This window comes from Ranitomeya variabilis, chromosome 1 (genome assembly GCF_051348905.1).
Source record: "Ranitomeya variabilis isolate aRanVar5 chromosome 1, aRanVar5.hap1, whole genome shotgun sequence".
NCBI classification, from domain to species: domain Eukaryota; kingdom Metazoa; phylum Chordata; class Amphibia; order Anura; family Dendrobatidae; genus Ranitomeya; species Ranitomeya variabilis.
The window spans coordinates 959,790,517-959,811,519 of NC_135232.1; the positions used below are offsets into that span (position 1 = coordinate 959,790,517).

Here is a 21,003-nt window from a genome sequence, read left to right on the forward strand (position 1 = left end):
TGTTCCCAATGTTGGGGCTGTTGGAACTGTTCAGTTGGTACTACGAGGCAGCTGCATCAGGGCAGTGTGAACTTCACTCAAATGCCAACACCTTGAGCGCCTCTTACTATGACTTGTCCACTAAGATGTTGCTGTGGCCTAGTAATTTCAAGAAGCAGCCCTCTAAAAGGCTTTGTAGACAACTTTCATTGCTCTTATCTTTCATTACAGGCAGGTCCACATGTTTTGCTTTGCATTCATGGCTATAAAAATTTTACTTAATAACATAACCTAATTTCCACTGACTTTACATAATTTCAGTGACATTCTCATTCCTTAGGTGAAAGTGTTACCAAGGACAAGGCAGCTGATATAATTCAATCAGCATGACTGAGTGATAAGAGCAGACTAGTTGCTTCAGAAGGAGACTGGTGCTTGAAATGATGGTTACCTCCAAGGGAACGTGCTGTCATCATTGCTTTGATAACCAGTATGCCAGAGCGAATCGAAGAAGTCTCTGGGAGGGGGGTAAACATTGTAAATATTGAGTCTTTCAGGAACTTGGTGTATTTGTTAATAAAAGTGTAAAAACGTATGAAATTGTACTTCAGTAACCTTCCATAGAAACATCTGACTAGAAGATCTAAAATCACTGAAGCAGCAAACTGTGAAAACCCAAATTTGTTTAAGTTTCAACTATTGGCCACAATTGTACAATACATTACCTCTGCTTTTAGTTGTGCTAGTTCTAAAATAACTTTTATATTTTAGTTCCTACTAAATGACTTCACTATTAATTTATTTTTTGCAAGAGAATTTGCAGAACTTGAGTCACATGTTGTAACAGACACATGTCAATAATGCATTTCTCATTAATTCCGGCACATGACTTCTGTTTCCTCCCCCATCATATACTTTTTAGAGATTTAGTTCAGCAAAAATTACATTTAGAAGGTTTAATGGTTGTGGTGTAAGCAATTTCTTGCAAATGTTATTCGCATCATCATCTACGTCCTCCTGCTATAAATGGGCATTCGCATGAGAAACATTTATGGCATATCTCCTGGGTATGTCTGTGTCTATTAGGTGCGAGTACCACCTTTCCCATATCTATCTCTTGAGGAGCACTGCAAAAACATGCTGCTACTTCTCCATTTCTTTTTCATCTCTGCAAGACAGCGTTGGGTCCCCCATTCTGGAGATTATCCTAAATCCTGGGACTATACCACACATCTTTGTTATGGATAACCTCTCAAGGGGTTTTCCTCATCGAGCATACTGTATTGATAACCTATCCTTAGAATAAGTCATCCAGATCAGGTCAGTGAATGACCCCCGGCGATCATCAGGAACAGCAATGCTCCATACACCGTGTAGGGGCCGTTCTCAGGTACTGCAGATCCATTCATACTCTTCAGTAGGGCTGAGCTGCCATAACCAGACTCCCATCTATCTGCTACTGATTACTTATCCATCATCGGTTGTCAATATGTCAGTCCTGAACAACCCCTTTACTGAGGAGTAATTAAACTGGGATGAACTGTATTGGAAGTGTCTTATTTTTGTATTCTGTGGGTTGAATCTTTGTTCTTTTCAATGTCTTACAAAAACTCTTCAGGTAGTGCCATATATGTGAAACTTCAGTAAATCCTACTGTAGCCTATGATTAGCATTAGTCCTTGTCCCTCGATGAAGTGGTTTAGAGATTTAGGGTATGTTTCCACGGTCAGTATTTGCCGCGGATTGGACACTGCTTACAGCCGCAGCATCCAATCCGCAGTGTCCAGATGTTACGGCATAGTGGAGAGGATTTTATGAAATCCCGTATCCACTATGCGTACAATAACGCATGTAGCAAACCTGCGTTTACGCACATGCGGCGTATCTTTACAGACCGCTGCATGTGTATTTATCTTGTGGAGACGTTCAGTCTCTGCAAGATAAATAACAGTCTATGTATAGGATGCGGTGATTCCACGTGTGTCCAATAAACACATGCAGAATCACCGCGCGTACAAAAGCCGGCAGCAATTTGGACGGAGCGGGGATCCGCTGCATTCAAAGCGCTGCCGGTACGCCACGTGGAAACATAGCCTTAGATGTTACTTGCCTTTTCATGCAGCTACTATCGAAACTATAAAATGCACTTTTTCTCATTGGGATTTTTTCAGCATAGTGTCTGTGATAGTTTGTCTTGAATTAAGCTTTATGTATTATCCTTCTAAACAGAGTGTGCACTTTTTATCTGGATGGTGGTGGGATCCTGATTGATCATAAGGGATTATTCCCAAAATGGCACGGTGGCTCAGTGGTTAGTACTGTTGCATTGCAGCGCTGGGGTCCTGGGTTCAAATCCCACTAAGGACAACATCTGCAAGAAGTTCGTATGTTCTCTCTGTCTTTGCGTGGGTTTCCTCCGGGTTCTCTGGTTTCCTCTCACACCCTAAAGACATACTGATAGGGAATCTAGATTGTGAGCCCCAATGGGGACAGTGATGATAATGTCTGTAAAGTGCTGCGGAATATGATGGCGCTATATAAGCAAAGCACAGTAAAATAATAAATGATCCCCTAACCATTCTGAAGACAGGGCCCGGCAGCTCCGTCTTGAACACAGTGGCCTGTTGAATTTCAATGGCCAAGTCTTTTGCTCTTCTCAGAGATAAACTGCTGTCAGAGTAGTCAGAGATTTTACACCTCCAAGGTTTGGGTCCCCATTGATTTCAATGGGATTTGGGTCAAAGTTCTGGTACCAGAAAAAAAATTCCACAGGTCTGCTCATCCCTACACATTCCGGTGTATGGGAAAGACAAGAAAGGTGGCTGTCTGCCGAATGATCGAATTAAGGCCCCATACACATTAAGTGTAGCCTTAGTCTTAATGTGTCTGTAATAACTGTTGAGTTTGCAAACAGAAAGCTGGTTAGTACATATTATCATCATGGTTTTATTGCTAAAAAGAACAAATGTCTCTTATTCTCTACATTTTAGAGGTTTATTTTTAGTTGTTTTTTTTTTCTTCTCAGTATTAGCGGTTTCCCACTACTTGCAGATGAGATTTAAAAAAAAAAAATACACTTATCTGCTGCAGTATGATTTTGCAATTACCAGTATAAGGCATTGGAGAATATTACATACCCATGTATCAGCAGTTGATGTGCGACAGTAAAGGGGTAATCAGTCTCCACTCACTCAATGTTGCACTCCCCTTCCACTCAGGCTGCAAGGTGAGCATATATCCCACCCAAACACATTACTCACACACACTGGATAGTTACACAACCCGCTGCCACCACTCCTCAGACGGGATCAGGAGTCTCCAAAATATACACTACTGTCCAACAGTCAAAAGGCCAATCGCTCTCCAGAAGGCTATGAATTCTGTAGTGCAGTGGTGGAGAACCTTTCTTATGCCAGGGGTCATTTGGATATTTATACTATCGTTCGGGGGTGGCGTACAAAATGATCAACTTTAAACTTTACCCTGCTTTTTTTGGTCAAATATTTGATTAACTTAACCCTAATGTGATGTCTAGAGCTGCTTCTCTTTGGTGCAACATATCATGTTAGGTGGTATTCATGATGTGGCTACCTGTAAACAATTTTTCAGATTTGTGTTGGCATGGAGCAGAGTCGACTCTTTGCAATAACATTTGAAAAGAACTTGCAGCAGCAAGTTCTGAACATAGATGTATATTACACTGCATTCTCCTTACCGTTGGAAATTCCTCTCTGCTTACATTACTATTCTAGAACTCAAGCAGTGGGGAGTCTGCAGTATATACATCACATAGGAGACACAGACTACCCTATATACATCACACAGGAGACACTGGTGCCTCAGCATGTACATCACATAGGAGACACAGAGACTGCACTATATGCATCACATATGAGACAGACTACCCTATATACATCACATAGGAGACACTGGTGCCTCAGCATATACATCACATAGGAGACACTGGGGCTGCAGTATATACATCACATAGGAGAGACTGGGGGCAGCAGCATATATATATTACACCGGAGACACTGGGACTGGAGCGTTTGCATCACATAGGATACGCTAGGGGAATATACGTTACAGGACTGGCAGGTGACATATACATCACAAGAGGGACTGCCTCTCCTACTCTGCCCACATAGGATGTGATGACATGTGCCTTCATTGCACATGCCGTAGTGTTCAGAAGCGAGTACAGTGTGCATGCAGTGTATCAATTAAAGGGAACCTGTCACCCCCAAAATCGAAGGTGAGCTAAGCCCACCAGCATCAGGGGCTTATCTACAGCATTCTGGAATGCTGTAGATAAGCCCCTGATGTATCCTGAAAGATGGGAAAAAGAGGTTAGATTATACTCACCCAGGGGCAGTCCGATCCGATGGGCGTCGCGGTCCTGTCTGGGGCCTCCCATCTTCTTACGATGACGTCCTCTTCTTGTCTTTACGCTGCGGCTCCGGCGTACTTTGTCTGCCCTGTTGAGGGCAGAGTAAAGTACTGCAGTGCGCTGGCGCCGGGCCTCTCTGACCTTTCCCGCGATGCCCATCGGACTGGACCGCAGCGGGACCGCCCCTGGGTGAGTATAATCTAACCTCTTTTTCTCATCTTTTAGGATACATTGGGGGCTTATCTACAGCATTCCAGAATGCTGTAGATAAGCCCCTGATGCTGGTGGGCTTAGCTCACCTTGGATTTTGGGGGTGACAGGTTCCCTTTAAATGGCCGACTGTTAACCTGAGCCCTATAGTCCTGAGCCCGAGCACTGTGGTCCTTTGGAATCTGCTCTGGTCCAGGACAACAGGATGTTGCAGACTGTAAATGGCTTGCTGGCACCCATGCTGTAGCGCATACAAAGACCAAGCTTATTACAGTTTTAAATTGTGATGTAAAATGTACAGGAAAAATAAGTTTAAAAAAAAAAACATGACATGCAAAACCATTATAAAATAAAAAAGAAAAACATACGATACGGTACCTAAATATTTCCATCTAAAGATGTTCTTCTGTTTCCTTGAGAGATGGCACACACTCGTACTTTTCTGACACCAGCACTTCTCAGTTGTCTAAACAATCCTTTTATATCCCTAGATCTGGGCTCAACTACCTGACATTTTCTTAGGGAAATTTCATTCATTTCTTTAATTGAGAAAGCAATGAATTTTAAATAGTTGATTTTCTTGCATCCCTCCCTCCCAGAATAGGGGACAGGGAATGTCCGGGTTGGATAATGTGTTCATCCGCCTTTCCTTTCATGTTTATACCAACTAGGCTTAGGTGTCATGAATTGCACTCGCTCTACTTCAAGAGCTAATGATTTAATGGTCCTTTGTACAAAGTTAACAATGTGCATGTCAGTCTTATCTTAATATTACATTTTCCCTGACAAAGAATGGAAAAATATGGAAAAATCATTGTATATAGCCTTTTGAACTGTTCTGGCTTTGCAGTTGCCAGTGTGGAAATTACAAGATTACATTTTATTTATCTTTTAATACAGTGATGTGAATAAGTGTTTGTACCCTTCCTGATTTCCTATTCTTTTGCATGTTTGTCACACTTAAATGTTTCAGATCACCAAACACGTCTAAATATTAGACAAAGATAACACAAGTAACCACAAAATGCAGTTTTTAAATGAAGGTCCTTATTATTAAAGGAAAAAGAAATCACCACAGTTAATTTATCACATCTTTGGGAAGCTGATTTCAAAGACCAAGAAATCAGGAAGGGGGCAAATTCTCTTTCACACCACTGTAGATCATGATATGAAAAAAGTATTGCCAAAATGTTTCTTAACAAACATGTAACATAAAAGGCTGATTGAAACAATAGGTCATTTTCTGATGATGGCTTCCCTTTTAAAGGCGTTGTCCACTACTCTAGGGTGTGTTTCCACAGTTAGGAAACGCTGCGTGTTTGACGCTAAGTACAGCCGCAGCGTCAAACACGGAGCGTCCAGATGTTACAGCATAGTGGAGGGGATTTCATGAAATCCCGTCTCCATTATGCGGTAAAACACGCAGGCGGCAGACCCGTGTAAACGGACATGCGGTGCGTCTTTTCAGAACGCAGCATGTCTGTTTACAATGTGGCGACGCTCCGTCGCTGCGCCGTAAATTTACCATAGACTATCATTAGATGTGGTAAAACCGCATCTAATGATTAGTCACATGCTTAGTAACTGCATAAACGCAGCTTACTACGCATGTCTACTAATTTACATGCCGGCTCACCTGTCCTTCTGCCGGAAGTCCCTCGTCCACTGCAGTTCTCGCGAAAACTTATCTTATTGCGAGAACTGCCGTGCACGTGACCGGGAGTTATCTCCGGTCACTAGTCTGGTTCTCACAAACAGCTGATCAGCTGATTGTGCGAATGCTGCAGTGTAGGTGATCACTGGAGAGTTATCTCCGGCAATCATCTACAGGCTCTGCTACATCTGGATGTCAGGCATCCAGATGTAGCAGTGCTGGACTCGTCTAGACTATGTGCACATACAGCACTGTTATGATCTGGTGACCTTGGAGCCGCATGGGACTTTCTCAGGAGTAGGTGGAACCTGTACTAACCGCAAACCCTAAACTGACACCGCAACTAGAGGTAGCCGTGGGGTGTACCTAACAATCCTAGATACCTCGACACTTCCGGAGGACTAAATACCCCTATAGATGGAAATGGGAATTCTATCTTGCCTCAGAGCAGAACCCCAAAGGATAGGCAGCCCCCCACAAATATTGACTCTGAGTATTAGAGGAAAGACACACGCAGGCAGAAATCAGGATTTAGCAAAAGAGGCCACGCTAGCTAAATAGGAAAGGATAGGGCAGAATACTAAGCGGTCAGTAATAAAACCCTAAAAATATCCACAGCAGATAATACAAAAATTGCACCATCTAACTAAAGACATGGAATGTATATCTGCTTCTCCTGAGAATCCAACTTGACTGAAAATATCCAAACACAGTCTAAGCTGGACAAGAAAAAACCATGAATAGCACTGAATTGTAAAGCACACAGCATGTGTGCTGTAGAAACAAAAACCAGACACTTATCTTTAGGTACCTTCACACGAAGCGACGCTGCAGCGATAGCGACAACGATGCCGATCGCTGCAGCGTCGCTGTTTGATCGCTGGGGAGCTGTCACACAGACAGCTCTCCAGCGGCCAACGATGCCGAGGTCCCCGGGTAACCAGGGTAAACATCGGGTTGCTAAGCGCAGGGCCGCGCTTAGTAACCCGATGTTTACCCTGGTTACCAGCGTAAAAGTAAAAAAAACAAACAGTACATGCTCACCTGCGCGTCCCCCGGCGTCTGCTTCCTGACACTGACTGAGCTCCGGCCCTAACGGCACAGCGGTGACGTCACCGCTGTGCTTTCACTTTCACTTTAGGGCCGGCGCTCAGTAAGTGTCAGGAAGCAGACGCTGGGGGACGCGCAGGTGAGCATGTACTGTTTGTTTTTTTTACTTTTACGCTGGTAACCAGGGTAAACATCGGGTTACTAAGCGCGGCCCTGCGCTTGGTAACCCGATGTTTACCCTGGTTACCAGTGTAAAACATCGCTGGTATCGTTGCTTTTGCTTTCAAACACAACGATACACGGCGATCGGATGACCAAATAAAGTTCTGGACTTTATTCAGCGACCAGCGACATCACAGCAGGATCCTGATCGCTGCTGCGTGTCAAACTAAACGATATCGCTAGCGAGGACGCTGCAACGTCACGGATCGCTAGCGATATCGTTACAAAGTCATTTTGTGTGAAGGTACCTTTTGCTGATTTGGCAGCAGGGCAGGAGGAACCAGACAGATGCAAAACCTCCAAGAACAATGGACAACTGGCAAGGGCTAATGAATCCTGCACACCTAAATATCCCAGTCAGAGCTGCAATATGCAGGGACACCTGCCCAGGATTGCAACCCAGGGACAACTGCATTACTATCAACAACCACCGGAGGGAACCCAAGAGCAGAATTCACAACACAGCACACAACATTGAACATGCAACATGCAGTACATACAACATCATACAACACATACATACACTACACACAACATACATATAGACATACCGTACATACAACAGAGTGCACATACTCACCATCACCTTGTCACCTGTAAAAAAAAAAAATATATATATATATATATCAAAATAAACAAACAATATACTCCCTGATCCGCAGAAATCCAATTAAAACGAGTGTCCCACGACGATCTCCCGTGGAGAGCAGCCACACCAGCTGATGCGACCGCTCTCCAGGGGTTCCAGGAATACAATGACGGAAGGTATCCTACAGCAATGTATTCCTCCGCCTCTGTGAGAAATAGTCCCTACTCTCACTTGTGGCACTGCTGTGTGGGAAAATTCCCACGCAGCTTTGTCACAAAGTGAGACCCTGAACTCAGGTAACCTCTTCAGTGATGCACTGCAGGAGCCATTGTCTCCTGTCAGTATGTCACTGGAGGTCCTATAGAGCAGTGACATCACCCGATGTCACTGTTCTATAGGGGAGATCGTCGTGGGACACTCGTTATTAATTTGACAACGGCAGAAAGTGAGTATACGGTTGGTTTATTATTTTTAATTTTTTGCAGGCTATCGAGTATGGTGAAATGAAGAATATTAAAATACTTTTTTCTGGCTGTCTTTTTTTTTTTTTTTTTTTAACTACTAATATATGATTAGTAATGGATAGGCGTCTTATTGACGCCTCTCCATTACTAACCGGGCTTCATGTCACCTTACATTAGCAAGGTGACATTAAACCCTTATCCCTTATTACCCCATATCCCACCGCTGCAGGCTACAGGGGAGTGGGAAGAGAGGGGCTAAGTGCCGGAATTTGCGCATCTTTCAGATGCGCCATTTCTGGGGTGGCTGGGGGCTGGTATTTGTAGCTGGGGGGGGGCAATAACCATGGCCCCTCTCTAGGCTATGAATATCAGCCCGCAGCTGTCTGCATAGCCTTTCTGGCTATAAAGTATAAGGGGAACCCACATAATTTTTTTTTTTTGGGGGGGGGGTCCCCCTAATTTAATAGCCAGTAAAGGCTATGCAGACAGCTGCGGGCTGATATTCATAGCCTAGTGAGGGGCCATGGGTATTACCCCCTTCCCAGGCTACAAATAGGCTTTCGCCCTCTGGCGCAGAAAATTGCGTGGGAGCCCACGCCATTTCCCCCCACCCTTTAAAAAAAAAAATAAAAAAAACGTTGATTAATAAACATCAGCCTTGCTATTATATATCTACTAGATGGTGGCCCTATTCTAAAGCATCGGGTATTGTAGAATATATATGTAGTTTATTTACGAAGTGGTGTTTAAATCCCGCTGCAATATCGCTGATTGGTCGCGGCCGGCTGGGCAAGACCAATCAGAGAAGCGTGGTTTAAATCCCGCGCCAATTCGCGGCTGGACTGCGCCTGTCGCTGATTGGTCGCGGGCGGCTGGCACGACCAATCAGTGACACGGGATTTCCGTTACAGACAAACAGATTATCCATCTATATATATAATCGTCTATCTATGGATATATTTATAGCTAGATATATCTATAGATACATAGATATACTAAACATCGGGCTTGGTATTTATCTATTTATCTATCTTATCTATTTATCTATCTATTATCTATCATTTATCTATCTTTCATATCTATCTATCTATCTATCATATCTATCATCTATCGTATCTATCTATTATTTATCGATATATCCATCTAGCGATCTATAGATCTATCTATCGATATCTCTATTTATAGATAGATAATAGATACGATAAATAATAGATAGATCTATCGTATCGATCTATCGTATCTATATCGTATCTATCTATCATCCATCTATCTGTTATCTATCATCTATCTTTCTGTATGTGTAAACATTATTCTTCAATGGAGTATGTAAATGAAGAGGTTGGACAAGAAATGACATTACCATTCTTTTTTTTTTTTTTTTTTTTTTAATTGTTTATCTTTATTGAGCTTACAAAAACACACAAATCCGCATGTGAAAAGCATCAAAAACGCAGGTGACCTGCCAGTGACCTCAGGTGCAGATTTTACCTGCGTCTAATCCTGAGCAAATCCTGATGCAATCCTGACCGTGGTAACATTCCCTAACAACCCCCTTCTCAATCTTCGTGTTTGCCCGTTAAAATAAAATCACTTGGAGTGCTTTGGACACTACATTCTTCCCCACGCTCAGTGACACCTTCGGGGCTTACGGCCAAACCCTTCCGTGAAAATGGAATTGGGCGTATGTGCCGAAGGGGCCATTGACTAGAGTGGTGTCGACAGAGTCTACGTGTGCTCTGTTGTGCATCGTATGTGCCTGTGGGAGCTGGACAGTCAGATGTAGTAGACTCGGATGTAATCCCCAACGGGACCACTGAACATGCCGCAAAGCGCAGTGTGAAAGCACCCTTGAGACTTAGCTTTCGCAAAGCTCACGTGAGGTTGTTACGTCACACAAACCCTGAGCCCGGTGCCTACGATGGCAGCAGAGGAGATGGAGAAATTACTGTCTCCTCCGCACCTGAGCTCTGATCCCGTCATGTAAGAGGATCAGAGCACAGACGCATGACACTCGTCTCCCGCTGGCAGCAGAGCAGGAGCCCAGGGTCACTGGCATATCACATCCGATGCCATGCGCTGGTGTGACTCCGGCCTAAGTCTGTTTGGTTTAGCAGGGACAAACACTCAGATTGAGAAGAGGTTGTCCGAGTAGTGGACGACTCCTTTATGGACTCATGGAGCTACAGTAGTGTTCTCCTTTAATGCCGAACCCAGGAAATGCTTTTTGTTCCAGTGCAATTACATGAAACTCTCTAAATCAGGGCAACCTTTGGCACGGGCAGCTGTTGCTTTCTACATCTGCCACTATTACGGTATTTGGCAGCTTCACAGGATTTTTGAAGTATTTTGTTTTTTTTAAGAATCTTTTTTTTAACCTCTTGTGTCCCTGTGTCCTTTTTATAGATTGTTCAGAATATTTAAAAGTGCAGCTTTATTTAAAGAATGGCGCTCGAGTCTGTGAACTTATATATAGCCTGATGTAATTTAGAAGGTTGTAAATTTGTTGCTTACTTGAAACAAGATCTGGTCTTCTTCAGAACCTGTCAGAAGTGCTGTCTGGTATGAGAAGCGGGCGTTATACTATTGGTTTTGCACTCACAGTATATGCACAGCAGAGATTCCAGTTTCCTTGAGTAGTAAAACAATGTAAGGATTCTGGGCAAAATTTGTGCACGCTCCTGTGGTTTAGTAGTGACTTTGTGGTTTTGAATTAGAAAATTACCTTTTTTGGAAGATTTACTGTACTGGAGATGTCTGACGGAGCAGAATAATTCAACCAGATTTTAGTAACATTTGCTGCATTAGCTTTTCATTATTTTGCTTGTTTTGTTAACCTTTTTTATATTTGCAAAGTTCTTTTAAGGGGGTTGTCTGATTGTTAAAGGAGTTCTCTGGGAATGTATTTCTTTAAAGGGTTGTCCAGGCTTGCGGTTCAAGCCTGCAGTCACTGTATGTGCAGATTTCCGGCCACATTCCGACTAGACTTGTCTGGCCTCACTCAGTTCACTTGTATTGAATGAGGCCGCACATGTCTAGTCGGCATGTGACTTCATATATGCAAATCTCATACTTGCAATAACTTGCCATCATCAGAGAATCCTGACGGCTTCAGTTTGCACACTGTGAAGATTCACAAGTTTACAGCCATTTAGTGAGTGCAGACTTGAACCCTGAGCTGTAACAACTCCTTTAAGTTAAGATAATCAAAAGAGCTGGTTCCCACCATCCGCTGCTCCAGCAACGCCTCTCTGCCACAATTCCCGTCTTTGTTTTTATAAGCTGCAGCATAGATGGTCCGACTACATCACACCTGACCACTACATCCACTCGCTGAGTCCAGCTACTCCGCCAGTGTGGATGGCACTGTATGTTGAAGAAACTTACCATATTCTTGAAAAAAGCCTTTAAAGAAATTAAAGAACTTCCCCCTCCCCCATTACAAATACCCAAGATAAAGTTGCTCTTGAAAAATAAAACTACTTTGTAAGGTACTTGTATTACGTTCTCTAAATACTTTTAGCCACTGTGCTTTGGAATTCCGAGTTGTCAAGTATGGGTTGTTTTCATGACTTGTGCTCTTCCATGATTTGCCCATGATCCAAATCTACAGACTTTATGGGCTCCATTGAAGGCAACCAAACCGAGTGTCTTTGAACGTGCAGGAGCAAACGGAGAAAAGAATGACTGGTATATAAAAGGATTCATAATTGTAATCAAATGGCAAATATCTATACATCTCTGACCATTACCTAAGCAGCCATTCCACACGCCTCCTAAATTAGCGCTTTACTTGACTCCATTTTTTTTAGACAAGGAAAGTAGCGCTTTGTGGATCCCTTACTCAGAATGCTTGTATAGTGACTGAACGTGACAAATTCACCACCATAAAAAAACTACAACATTATGTGTTGGATTGCATGTTCTTCTTGTGACCGATTTTTCTTTTCTGTTTTCAGGTCTATCGACGGCTCAGAGAAAGTTTGCCCATTCACTAAGAGACTTCAAGTTTGAATTCATCGGCGATGCGGAAACGGATGACGAGAGATGTGTCGGTATGGTCATCCTACTTTCTCCGTTGGCATATGCAAATGTCTTTGTGGCGATTTGGATGGTTGACTTTTACCTAATATTGTATTCCAGATGCATCTCTCCAGGAGTTTTCTAATTTTTTACGAAACCTTGAAGAGCAGAGAGAGATAATGGTGAGATTTAAGGCTTTTAGGGAAAATAACTATATTTTATGACTGATCTTAGAATACTGTAGTTCTTCTTTTGGTTGTTATTCCTACTAGAATGACGTGACTTAATATAGTCTTCCTGTTTTAGTTTGAATTGAAAAATAAAAATGTCCAGTCTAACAGGTTGAAAAATCTGACACAATAGCATCCTCTGTATAGAAAATAGAAAGAAGGGAAGGAAATTCTCAGCTACAGGATATGTCAGATGATGCTCCTTATTAGTTGTGTAAAGGGTTAATGAGGAAAATTTTAGAAGAAAATATATATTTAAAAAAGAGGGTATGGAGAAATAATGTAAGTGCTTGAAAGTTTGTGAACTCTTCAGAATTTTCCATATCTCTGCCGAAATTTGATCGAAAACTACTTCAGATTTTCACACAAGTCCTAAAAGTGGATAAGGAGAACCAAATCAAACATATGAGTCAAAAATATCAGACTTAGTCTTTTTTTTTTTGTTATTGAGGAAAAAGATTCCCTATCAAATGTCGTGAGTGTCAAAAAGTATGTGAACCTTTGCTTTCAGTAACTAGTGTGACCCCCTCAACCTTCTTGCTGGAATAACTCCATCTAAATGTAAAAAAAGAATTGCAATGTCTAATATTTTGATTCATCTAGTTTGATTGGGTTCTCTTTATCTACTTTTTGACGTATGAAAATTTGAGGACGTTTTAGGTCGCCAAGGGTTCACCAACTTTATTGCGCCAGTGTGTACAGCTCCTGTCCAGCATTGTGCTTGCATGGCTACATACTACAAGCGCCACCTGTCCAGAAGTCCCATGTTTAAAGGGGTTGTCCACTACTTTCAATTAACCCCCCAATGTATCCCCCCGGGGCCCCTGATGAATTGTGTGATTACCTTCCGTTGCCGTTTTCGCCTGTGAGCGGCGCTGTAGCGGCGGCTGAGTCCGGGTCACGTGATCCCCAGGCTGCAGCCGCCGCTTATTTCCGCCGACGTCACGTCAATTTCCAGGCTCTGGAAATTGACGTGACGTCAGCAGCAGGCGTGTCCCAGCCGCACAGTCAGCAGTCACTCAAGAGTGACTGGGCTGTGGGCGGGACTGTGGGCTGCCTGCGGGGCTGTGCTAGGGGCGGGCGGGACTTGCTGGGGGCGGGGCTAGGCAGGGAATACACGATGTGATGTGCGGGGCTCTGCGTGCCGGCTCCGGTATGTGCGGGCCGGCGCCGGTATGTGCGGGCAGCGCCGGCCCGCACAGCCCCGGCCCGCACATACCGGCGCGGCATGCAGAGCCCCGGCCCCGCTGCCTGCGGGGCTGTGCTGGGGGGCGGGCAGGGCTGTGCATGTGCTGGGGGCGGGGCTAGGCAGGGAATCCTCGATGTGATGTGCGTGGCTCTGCGTGCCGGTGCCGGTGCCGGTATGTGCGGGCGGCGGCGCCGGCCATCACATGCTGGCACGCAGAGCCACGGTCCGCACGTACCGGCGCCGCCCGCACATACCGGCATGCAGAGCCCCAGTGTCTCTGTGCAGGCATCGTCCGATGGGACTACAAGTCCCATCGGGCTCTACCTGCTACAGTGACAGTGAGTGACACATTAGCCAATGATGGGACAGTAGTAGTCCCATCATCCGGCTAATGTGTTGAATGTAAAAAAAAAAAACACATATACAGTACATACACACATACAGAACATGCGCCATGCGACGACGTGCAGCATGCGACAACATGCGCCATGCGACAACATGCGCCATGGGACAACATGCAGCATGCGACAACATGCAGCATGCGACAACAAGCGCCATGCGACAACATGCGCCATGCGACGACGTGCAGCATGCGACGACGTGCAGCATGCGACACCATGCGACAACATGCACCATGCGACGACGTGCAGCATGCGACAACATGCCCATGCGACAACATGCAGCATGCGACAACATGCGCCATGCGACAACATGCGCCATGCGACGACATGCAGCATGTGACGACATGCGCCAACGTGCAGCATGCGACAACATGCACCATGCGACGCCATGCGACGACATGCAGCATGTGATGACATGCGACGACATGCAGCATGCGACAACATGCGTCATGCGACAACATGCGCCATGCGACGACATGCAGCATGCGACAACATGCAACATGTGACTTCATGTGACATGCCACATACAGTACATACATACAACATACATACAGTACATATAACATAGAGTACATACTCACCATCACTTGTCACTTTGATCCCCGAAGCCATTGTCATCTGTAAAAAATATTAAAATAATAAACAAACACTATACTCCCTGATCCGCAGAAATCCAATTAAAACGAGTGTCCCACGACGATCTCCCGTAGAGAGCAGGAGCATCAGGTGATGCAACCACTCTCTAGGGGCTCCAGGAACACAATGAGGGGAGGAAGGTATCCTTCCACAATGTATTCCCCACAATGTATTCCTACGCCCCTGTGAGAAAATAGTCCCTAGTCTCACTTTATGGTATGCTGTATGAGAAAGTTCCCACGCAGCTTTTTGCCATAAAGTGAGACCAGTGTATAGTAACCTCAGTGATGCACTGCAGGAGCCATTGTCCTTAAATACGTGGCACGTGGCACTTACATACGTGGCACTTATATACGTGGCACGTGGCACTTGCATACGTGGCACTTATATACGTGGCACTTACATACGTGACACTTACATACGTGGCACGTGGCACTTACATACGTGGCACTTACGTGGCACATGGCACTTAGATACGTGGCACGTGGCACTTACATACGTGGTACTTATATACGTGGCATGTGGCACTTACATACGTGGCACTTAAATACGTGGCACGTGGCACTTACATACGTGGCACTTATATACGTGGCACGTGGCACTTACATACGTGGCACTTACATACGTGGCACTTACATACGTGGCACTTATATACGTGGCACGTGGCACTTACATACGTGGCACTTATATACGTGGCACGTGGCACTTGCATACGTGGCACTTATATACGTGGCACTTACATACGTGACACTTACATACGTGGCACGTGGCACTTACATACGTGGCACTTACATACGTGGCACATGGCACTTAGATACGTGGCATGTGGCACTTACATACGTGGCACTTACTTAAATACGTGGCACGTGGCACTTACATACGTGGCACTTATATACGTGGCACGTGGCACTTACATACGTGGCACTTATATACATGGCACTTACATACGTGACACTTACATACGTGGCACGTGGCACTTACATACGTGGCACTTACATACGTGGCACATGGCACTTAGATACGTGGCACGTGGCACTTACATACGTGGTACTTATATACGTGGCATGTGGCACTTACATACGTGGCACTTACTTAAATACGTGGCACGTGGCACTTACATACGTGGCACTTATATACGTGGCACGTGGCACTTACATACGTGGCACTTACATACGTGGCACTTACATACGTGGCACTTACATACGTGGCACTTATATACGTGGCACGTGGCACTTACATACGTGGCACTTATATACGTGGCACGTGGCACTTGCATACGTGGCACTTATACACGTGGCACTTACATACGTGGCACTTACATACGTGGCACTTACATACGTGGCACTTACATACGTGGCACTTAAATATCGTGGCACTATGTCATAAAATGTTCATTACACGGTTAGGGGTGAGGTTATAGGGGTAGGGTTAGGGTTTGGATCCCTTTATCACCCTGATGGTGGTGGGTGGTTTTTCAGTGTTTTTTCTGTTTTTTTTCTATAAAAACACATGCGTTTTTAACGCAAACAAACGCGCGCGTTCAAAAACGCATGCGTTGCCGAAAACGCGTCAAAACGCATGTGAAAAAACGCATGCGTTTTTAATGTTAAGTATAGGAAAAAAATGCATGCGTTTTTTAGCGCTAAAACGCAGCGTCCAAAAACGCAAGTGTGAAACCAGCCTCAGTGCTGGAATTGGCGCATCTAAGGCTACGTTCACATTTGCGTTGTGCGCTGCAGCGTCGGAGACGCAACGCAAACAAAAATGCAACAAAACGCACGCTAAAACGACGCATGCGTCCTTTTTGGCCGAAAGTTGGACGCAAAAAAAATGCAACTTGCTGTGTCCTCTGCGCCCAACGCTTGCGGCCAAAAAAACCCATGCGTCGCAAAACGCAGCACAATGCATGTCCATGCGCCCCCATGTTAAATATAGGGGCGCATGACGCATGCAGCGACGCTGCGGCGCCGAACGCTAATGTGAACGTAGACTTACAGATGCGCCATTTCTGGGGTGGCTGCGGACTGGTATTTGTAGCCGGGGGGGGGACCAATATCCATGGCCCCTCTCTAGGCTATGAATATCAGCCCGCAGCTGTCTGCGTAGCCTTTCTGGCTATAAAATATAGGGTGACCCCACGTCATTTTTTGGGGGGGGTCCCCCTATTTTAATAGCCAGTAAAGGCTACGCAGACAGCTGCGGGCTGATATTCATAGCAGGCTACAAATATTGGCCTCGGCCGTCGGCTTTCCCCCTCTGGCACAGAAAATTGCGCGGGAGCCCACGCCATTTTTTTCAGTTTTTTATTAAATTAAACGCTCATTAAGCCCTGTTTCACACTTGCGTCGGCACGGGTCCATCGCTATGCGTTGGGCCGACGTACCGACGCACGTTGTGAAATTTGTGCACGTCGTGTGCAGCGGATGCAGTTTTTCAACGCATCCGCTGCCCATTCTGAAGTCCGGGGAGGAGGGGGCGGAGTTTTGGCCGCGCATGCGCGGTAGAAAATGGCAGACGTGACGGATGTGCCAACGGTCCGCCAAAACACGACGCATCCGTTGCACGATGGACGCGACGTGTGGCCATCCGTCGCGATCCTTCACTAATACACGTCTATGGGTAAAAAACGCATCCTGCGAGCACATTTGCAGGATCCGTTTTTTTCCCAAAAAGACGGATTGCGAAAAACGCAAGTGTGAAAGTAGCCTTATAGAAACATCGGCCTTTCTATTATATATCTATGGATATATCTATCTATAGATATATTTATCTATAGATATATCTATAGATACATAGCTGTATCTATCCATATATTTGGGTGCTTTCACACATCAGGTTTTTGCCGTGAGGCACAATCCGGCGAGTTTTGAAAAAAAACGGATCCATTTTTTTCCGACGATCCGTCTTTTTCTCATAGAGTTTCATCCGTTTTTTGCCGGATCCGTCAAAAAAAGCTGTTTCCGCCGGATGGAAAACACATACAGAGGAACGTTTTTTCTGTCCGGCGAAAAAACGCACAGCGACGGATCCGGCAAAAAAAGTATGAAACTGAGCTGTGAAATGATGAATCCGGCCTTGGAATCCGTTTTTTCATGCATGTTTCCATTCAAATCATGCACATTTTCCGTTTATTTACTTATTTCCAAAAACGGCATTAAAACCGCGCATAAACCGCACCAAAAAAAGCATCAAAACTGCACCAAAAACTGCATCAAAACTGCACCAAAAACTGCATCAAAACCTGGTGCAGTTTTGCAGTTTTGGTGCGGTTTTGATACAGTTTTTGGTGCGGTTTTGATGCAGTTCTTGGTGCGGTTTCGGTGCGGCTTTTTCCGCAGCATGTGCACAAGTCTGCGGCTCCCATAGACTTACATTGGTTGTGCACTACACTGCGGATTTGATGCAATTCAGTGCAGCAAAAAACGCTGCGGATCTGCAATCAGATCCGCAACGTGTGCACACAGCCTTAGCATTTAGTGAACCTAGCCAAAAAGCCAAGCAAAAAACTAGTGTGGGATTGCACTTTTTTTGCCATTTCATTGCACTTTGAATTTTTTTCACATTTCCTGCTACACGACATGCTAAAACCAATGATGGCGTTCAAAAGTAGAAATTGTTCCGCAAAAGATAAGCCCTCATATGGCCATATTGACAGAAAAATTATGGCTCTGGAAAGAAGGGGAGCGCTAAACAAAAACAAAAAAGCTCCAGGGGGTGAAGGGGTTTAGAAACATGGATATGGACATACCTATGGAAATAGACATAGATATATCTGTATGTATCTAACTATCTATCTATCTATCTATCCATCTATCTATCCCTCTATCTGTGTGTAATGGAGTGTGGGTTGGACAAATGTAAAGAGGAGGTTGGACAGAAATGACATCACAAATCTTTTTGAAGCTAGAGGAGGGAGGGGTTGGGTGTGTTTTGGAGTGGGTGTGCTAGGTTCAGGCTTAGTAGCAGTGCAATGCATCATGGAACTTGTAGTATTAGAGCACAATGACTCAGGAGAAAGGAAGTTGTCGATTAACTCCATGAGAGCTGAATCCAGCACTAAAATGTGCTGCTACAGCATGATAAAAGGTAATATTGCTAAAATAAACACAGTAGATGTTTTCAGTGGCACATAATAGCAAGATTTATGAAAGAAAAAAAAAAAGGTTATAGTAGTGGACAACTTCTTTAACCCCTTCAGAGAAGCTAACGACCCATCTAAACAGGCCGGCAATCGCCAGACGTATGGGCAAAACTCATGTGTCAGATGTGTTGAGTTTCGGGCATGTATAAAAATCAGTTATCGGCAGCACATTGCCCTGTACAATCAACACTTGTGCTGCCAATATCAGGGTATTCATCAGAAGAAAAAAAACAGTCAGGAAGAACGTCTCTTGCTGCAGAAATAGTAGATGAAGGTTGTGTTATCGGACAATGTGTTTCTATGCCGTACTGGCGTCTTATTCAAGTAAAAAAATCCAACACACCAGTACAGCGTAGAAACACGTTCTCCAATAACACAACCTTCATCTACTACTTTTGCAGCAAGAGATGTACTTATGGCCTATTTTAAAGATGTTTTTTTTTTTTTGTGTTTGGTGAATTTTACATGGAGGGGTCCCCCAGCCACGAGGCGGCAGCAATTAGACCTTTTAAACCAGGGGTTATCACTCTTCCCCTGGGTGAGCCTTAGTATAATTTTTACTTTTTGGCGCTATTTTGTGCGCTCTTTACCTGCACAGCTTTTTCCTTAATGCCATGGTATTGGCAGCATGGATTGGACTGTGTGCATTATCTGTCAGGTTCACTTTAATAGACCTAGAACTGCGGGTCTCGTTTGTCTGAAACATGAAAGACTTGTGGACCAGCGGTTATAGGGTTAAGAACGACTGCGGTTTATAGTAGGACACGTCTGGATTATACAAGGAAATAGAGCAATAAATGAGTTTATATTTTAGCTTAAGTAGAGGGCTTTGTAATGCATTCTGATTATTTTAACACTCGGGATCCTCATACTTCCGCTCTGACTCTTTCACTTTTCATTAGGCGTTAAGTGTAAATGAGACTCTGATCAAACCCTTGGAGCGGTTTCGGAAAGAGCAGCTTGGAGCTGTTAAGGTAAGGGGGATCACCATTTTCCTATTATTCGTGGTCTTTTTGCTTGTATAGATCTGTAGGACTCAGTAGTGTATTCTGTAAGATTAGCTTGACTCCACCATTAAGCAGCAGCCTCTTCTCCCAGTCTGTCCCCAGGATTTTCATCCCTTGAAACAAAGTACTATAAACTTTTACATAATATATTTCATTTATAAGTATTTTAAGTACTTGTTTTCAGCGCTCTCAGGCCCCCTCTTTAAGAATCCCCTGAGAATTTTTAATTTTTGCATCTTATATACAGTAATTCTCCAGGTCGCTGCTATTACGGCAATAACAAATGTATAAGGATTTTTTTTATCTTAATTAAAAAACAAAATTCAGAACTTTTTATGGAAAAAAAAGAAGTTTGGAGGGTTGCCATTTTCTGAGATGCATAACTGCATTTTTGTTTTAATTGAATTAGATGATTTGAATTTAAACAAAACCACTTTATATACAGTTTTCCTTTTATCAAAAAAAGTAAAATGAACTATTGACTTGGTCTTTAATTAGTGATTATCATTGGATTTGTACATATAGATGGCAATTACCGGTAATCAAAAACAATAAGACAGCAGGTATTGGTATAAAGTAGTCTTTGAGCAAAAATAATAATCAGACTCCTAATTAAGAGCTAATTCTCATTAATTGCTATGTGCAAAAAGAAAAAAAAGAGAGCATGAACCGCACATCCCAAAATCATACGTTGATCTAAAGCCGCTAGGCAAAAATTTAAATACTGAACATGAGGTTTTCAGTTTAACATTCTGATCAGACTGTATGAAGCCCACTGCCCCTTCACGGCAAACCTCGTAGTGGGTCCTAACGCCCTAACG

The 21,003-nt window shown here is 44.0% G+C and overlaps 1 protein-coding gene across 2 annotated transcripts in view; it reads left to right on the top strand.

Annotated features, from left to right (window-relative positions):
* Positions 1-21,003, top strand: part of ARHGAP10 (Rho GTPase activating protein 10) — a 348,249-nt gene that overhangs the window by 73,212 nt on the left and 254,034 nt on the right. For both annotated transcript variants that reach the window (XR_013219924.1, XM_077279301.1), the window contains exons 2-4: positions 12,515-12,610; positions 12,699-12,760; positions 20,078-20,149. Coding sequence is in view for 1 of the 2 variants with exons in the window: in XM_077279301.1 (XP_077135416.1) it covers positions 12,515-12,610; positions 12,699-12,760; positions 20,078-20,149 (230 nt within the window). In the remaining variant the exon portion in view is untranslated. The remainder of the gene's footprint in view (positions 1-12,514; positions 12,611-12,698; positions 12,761-20,077; positions 20,150-21,003) is intronic.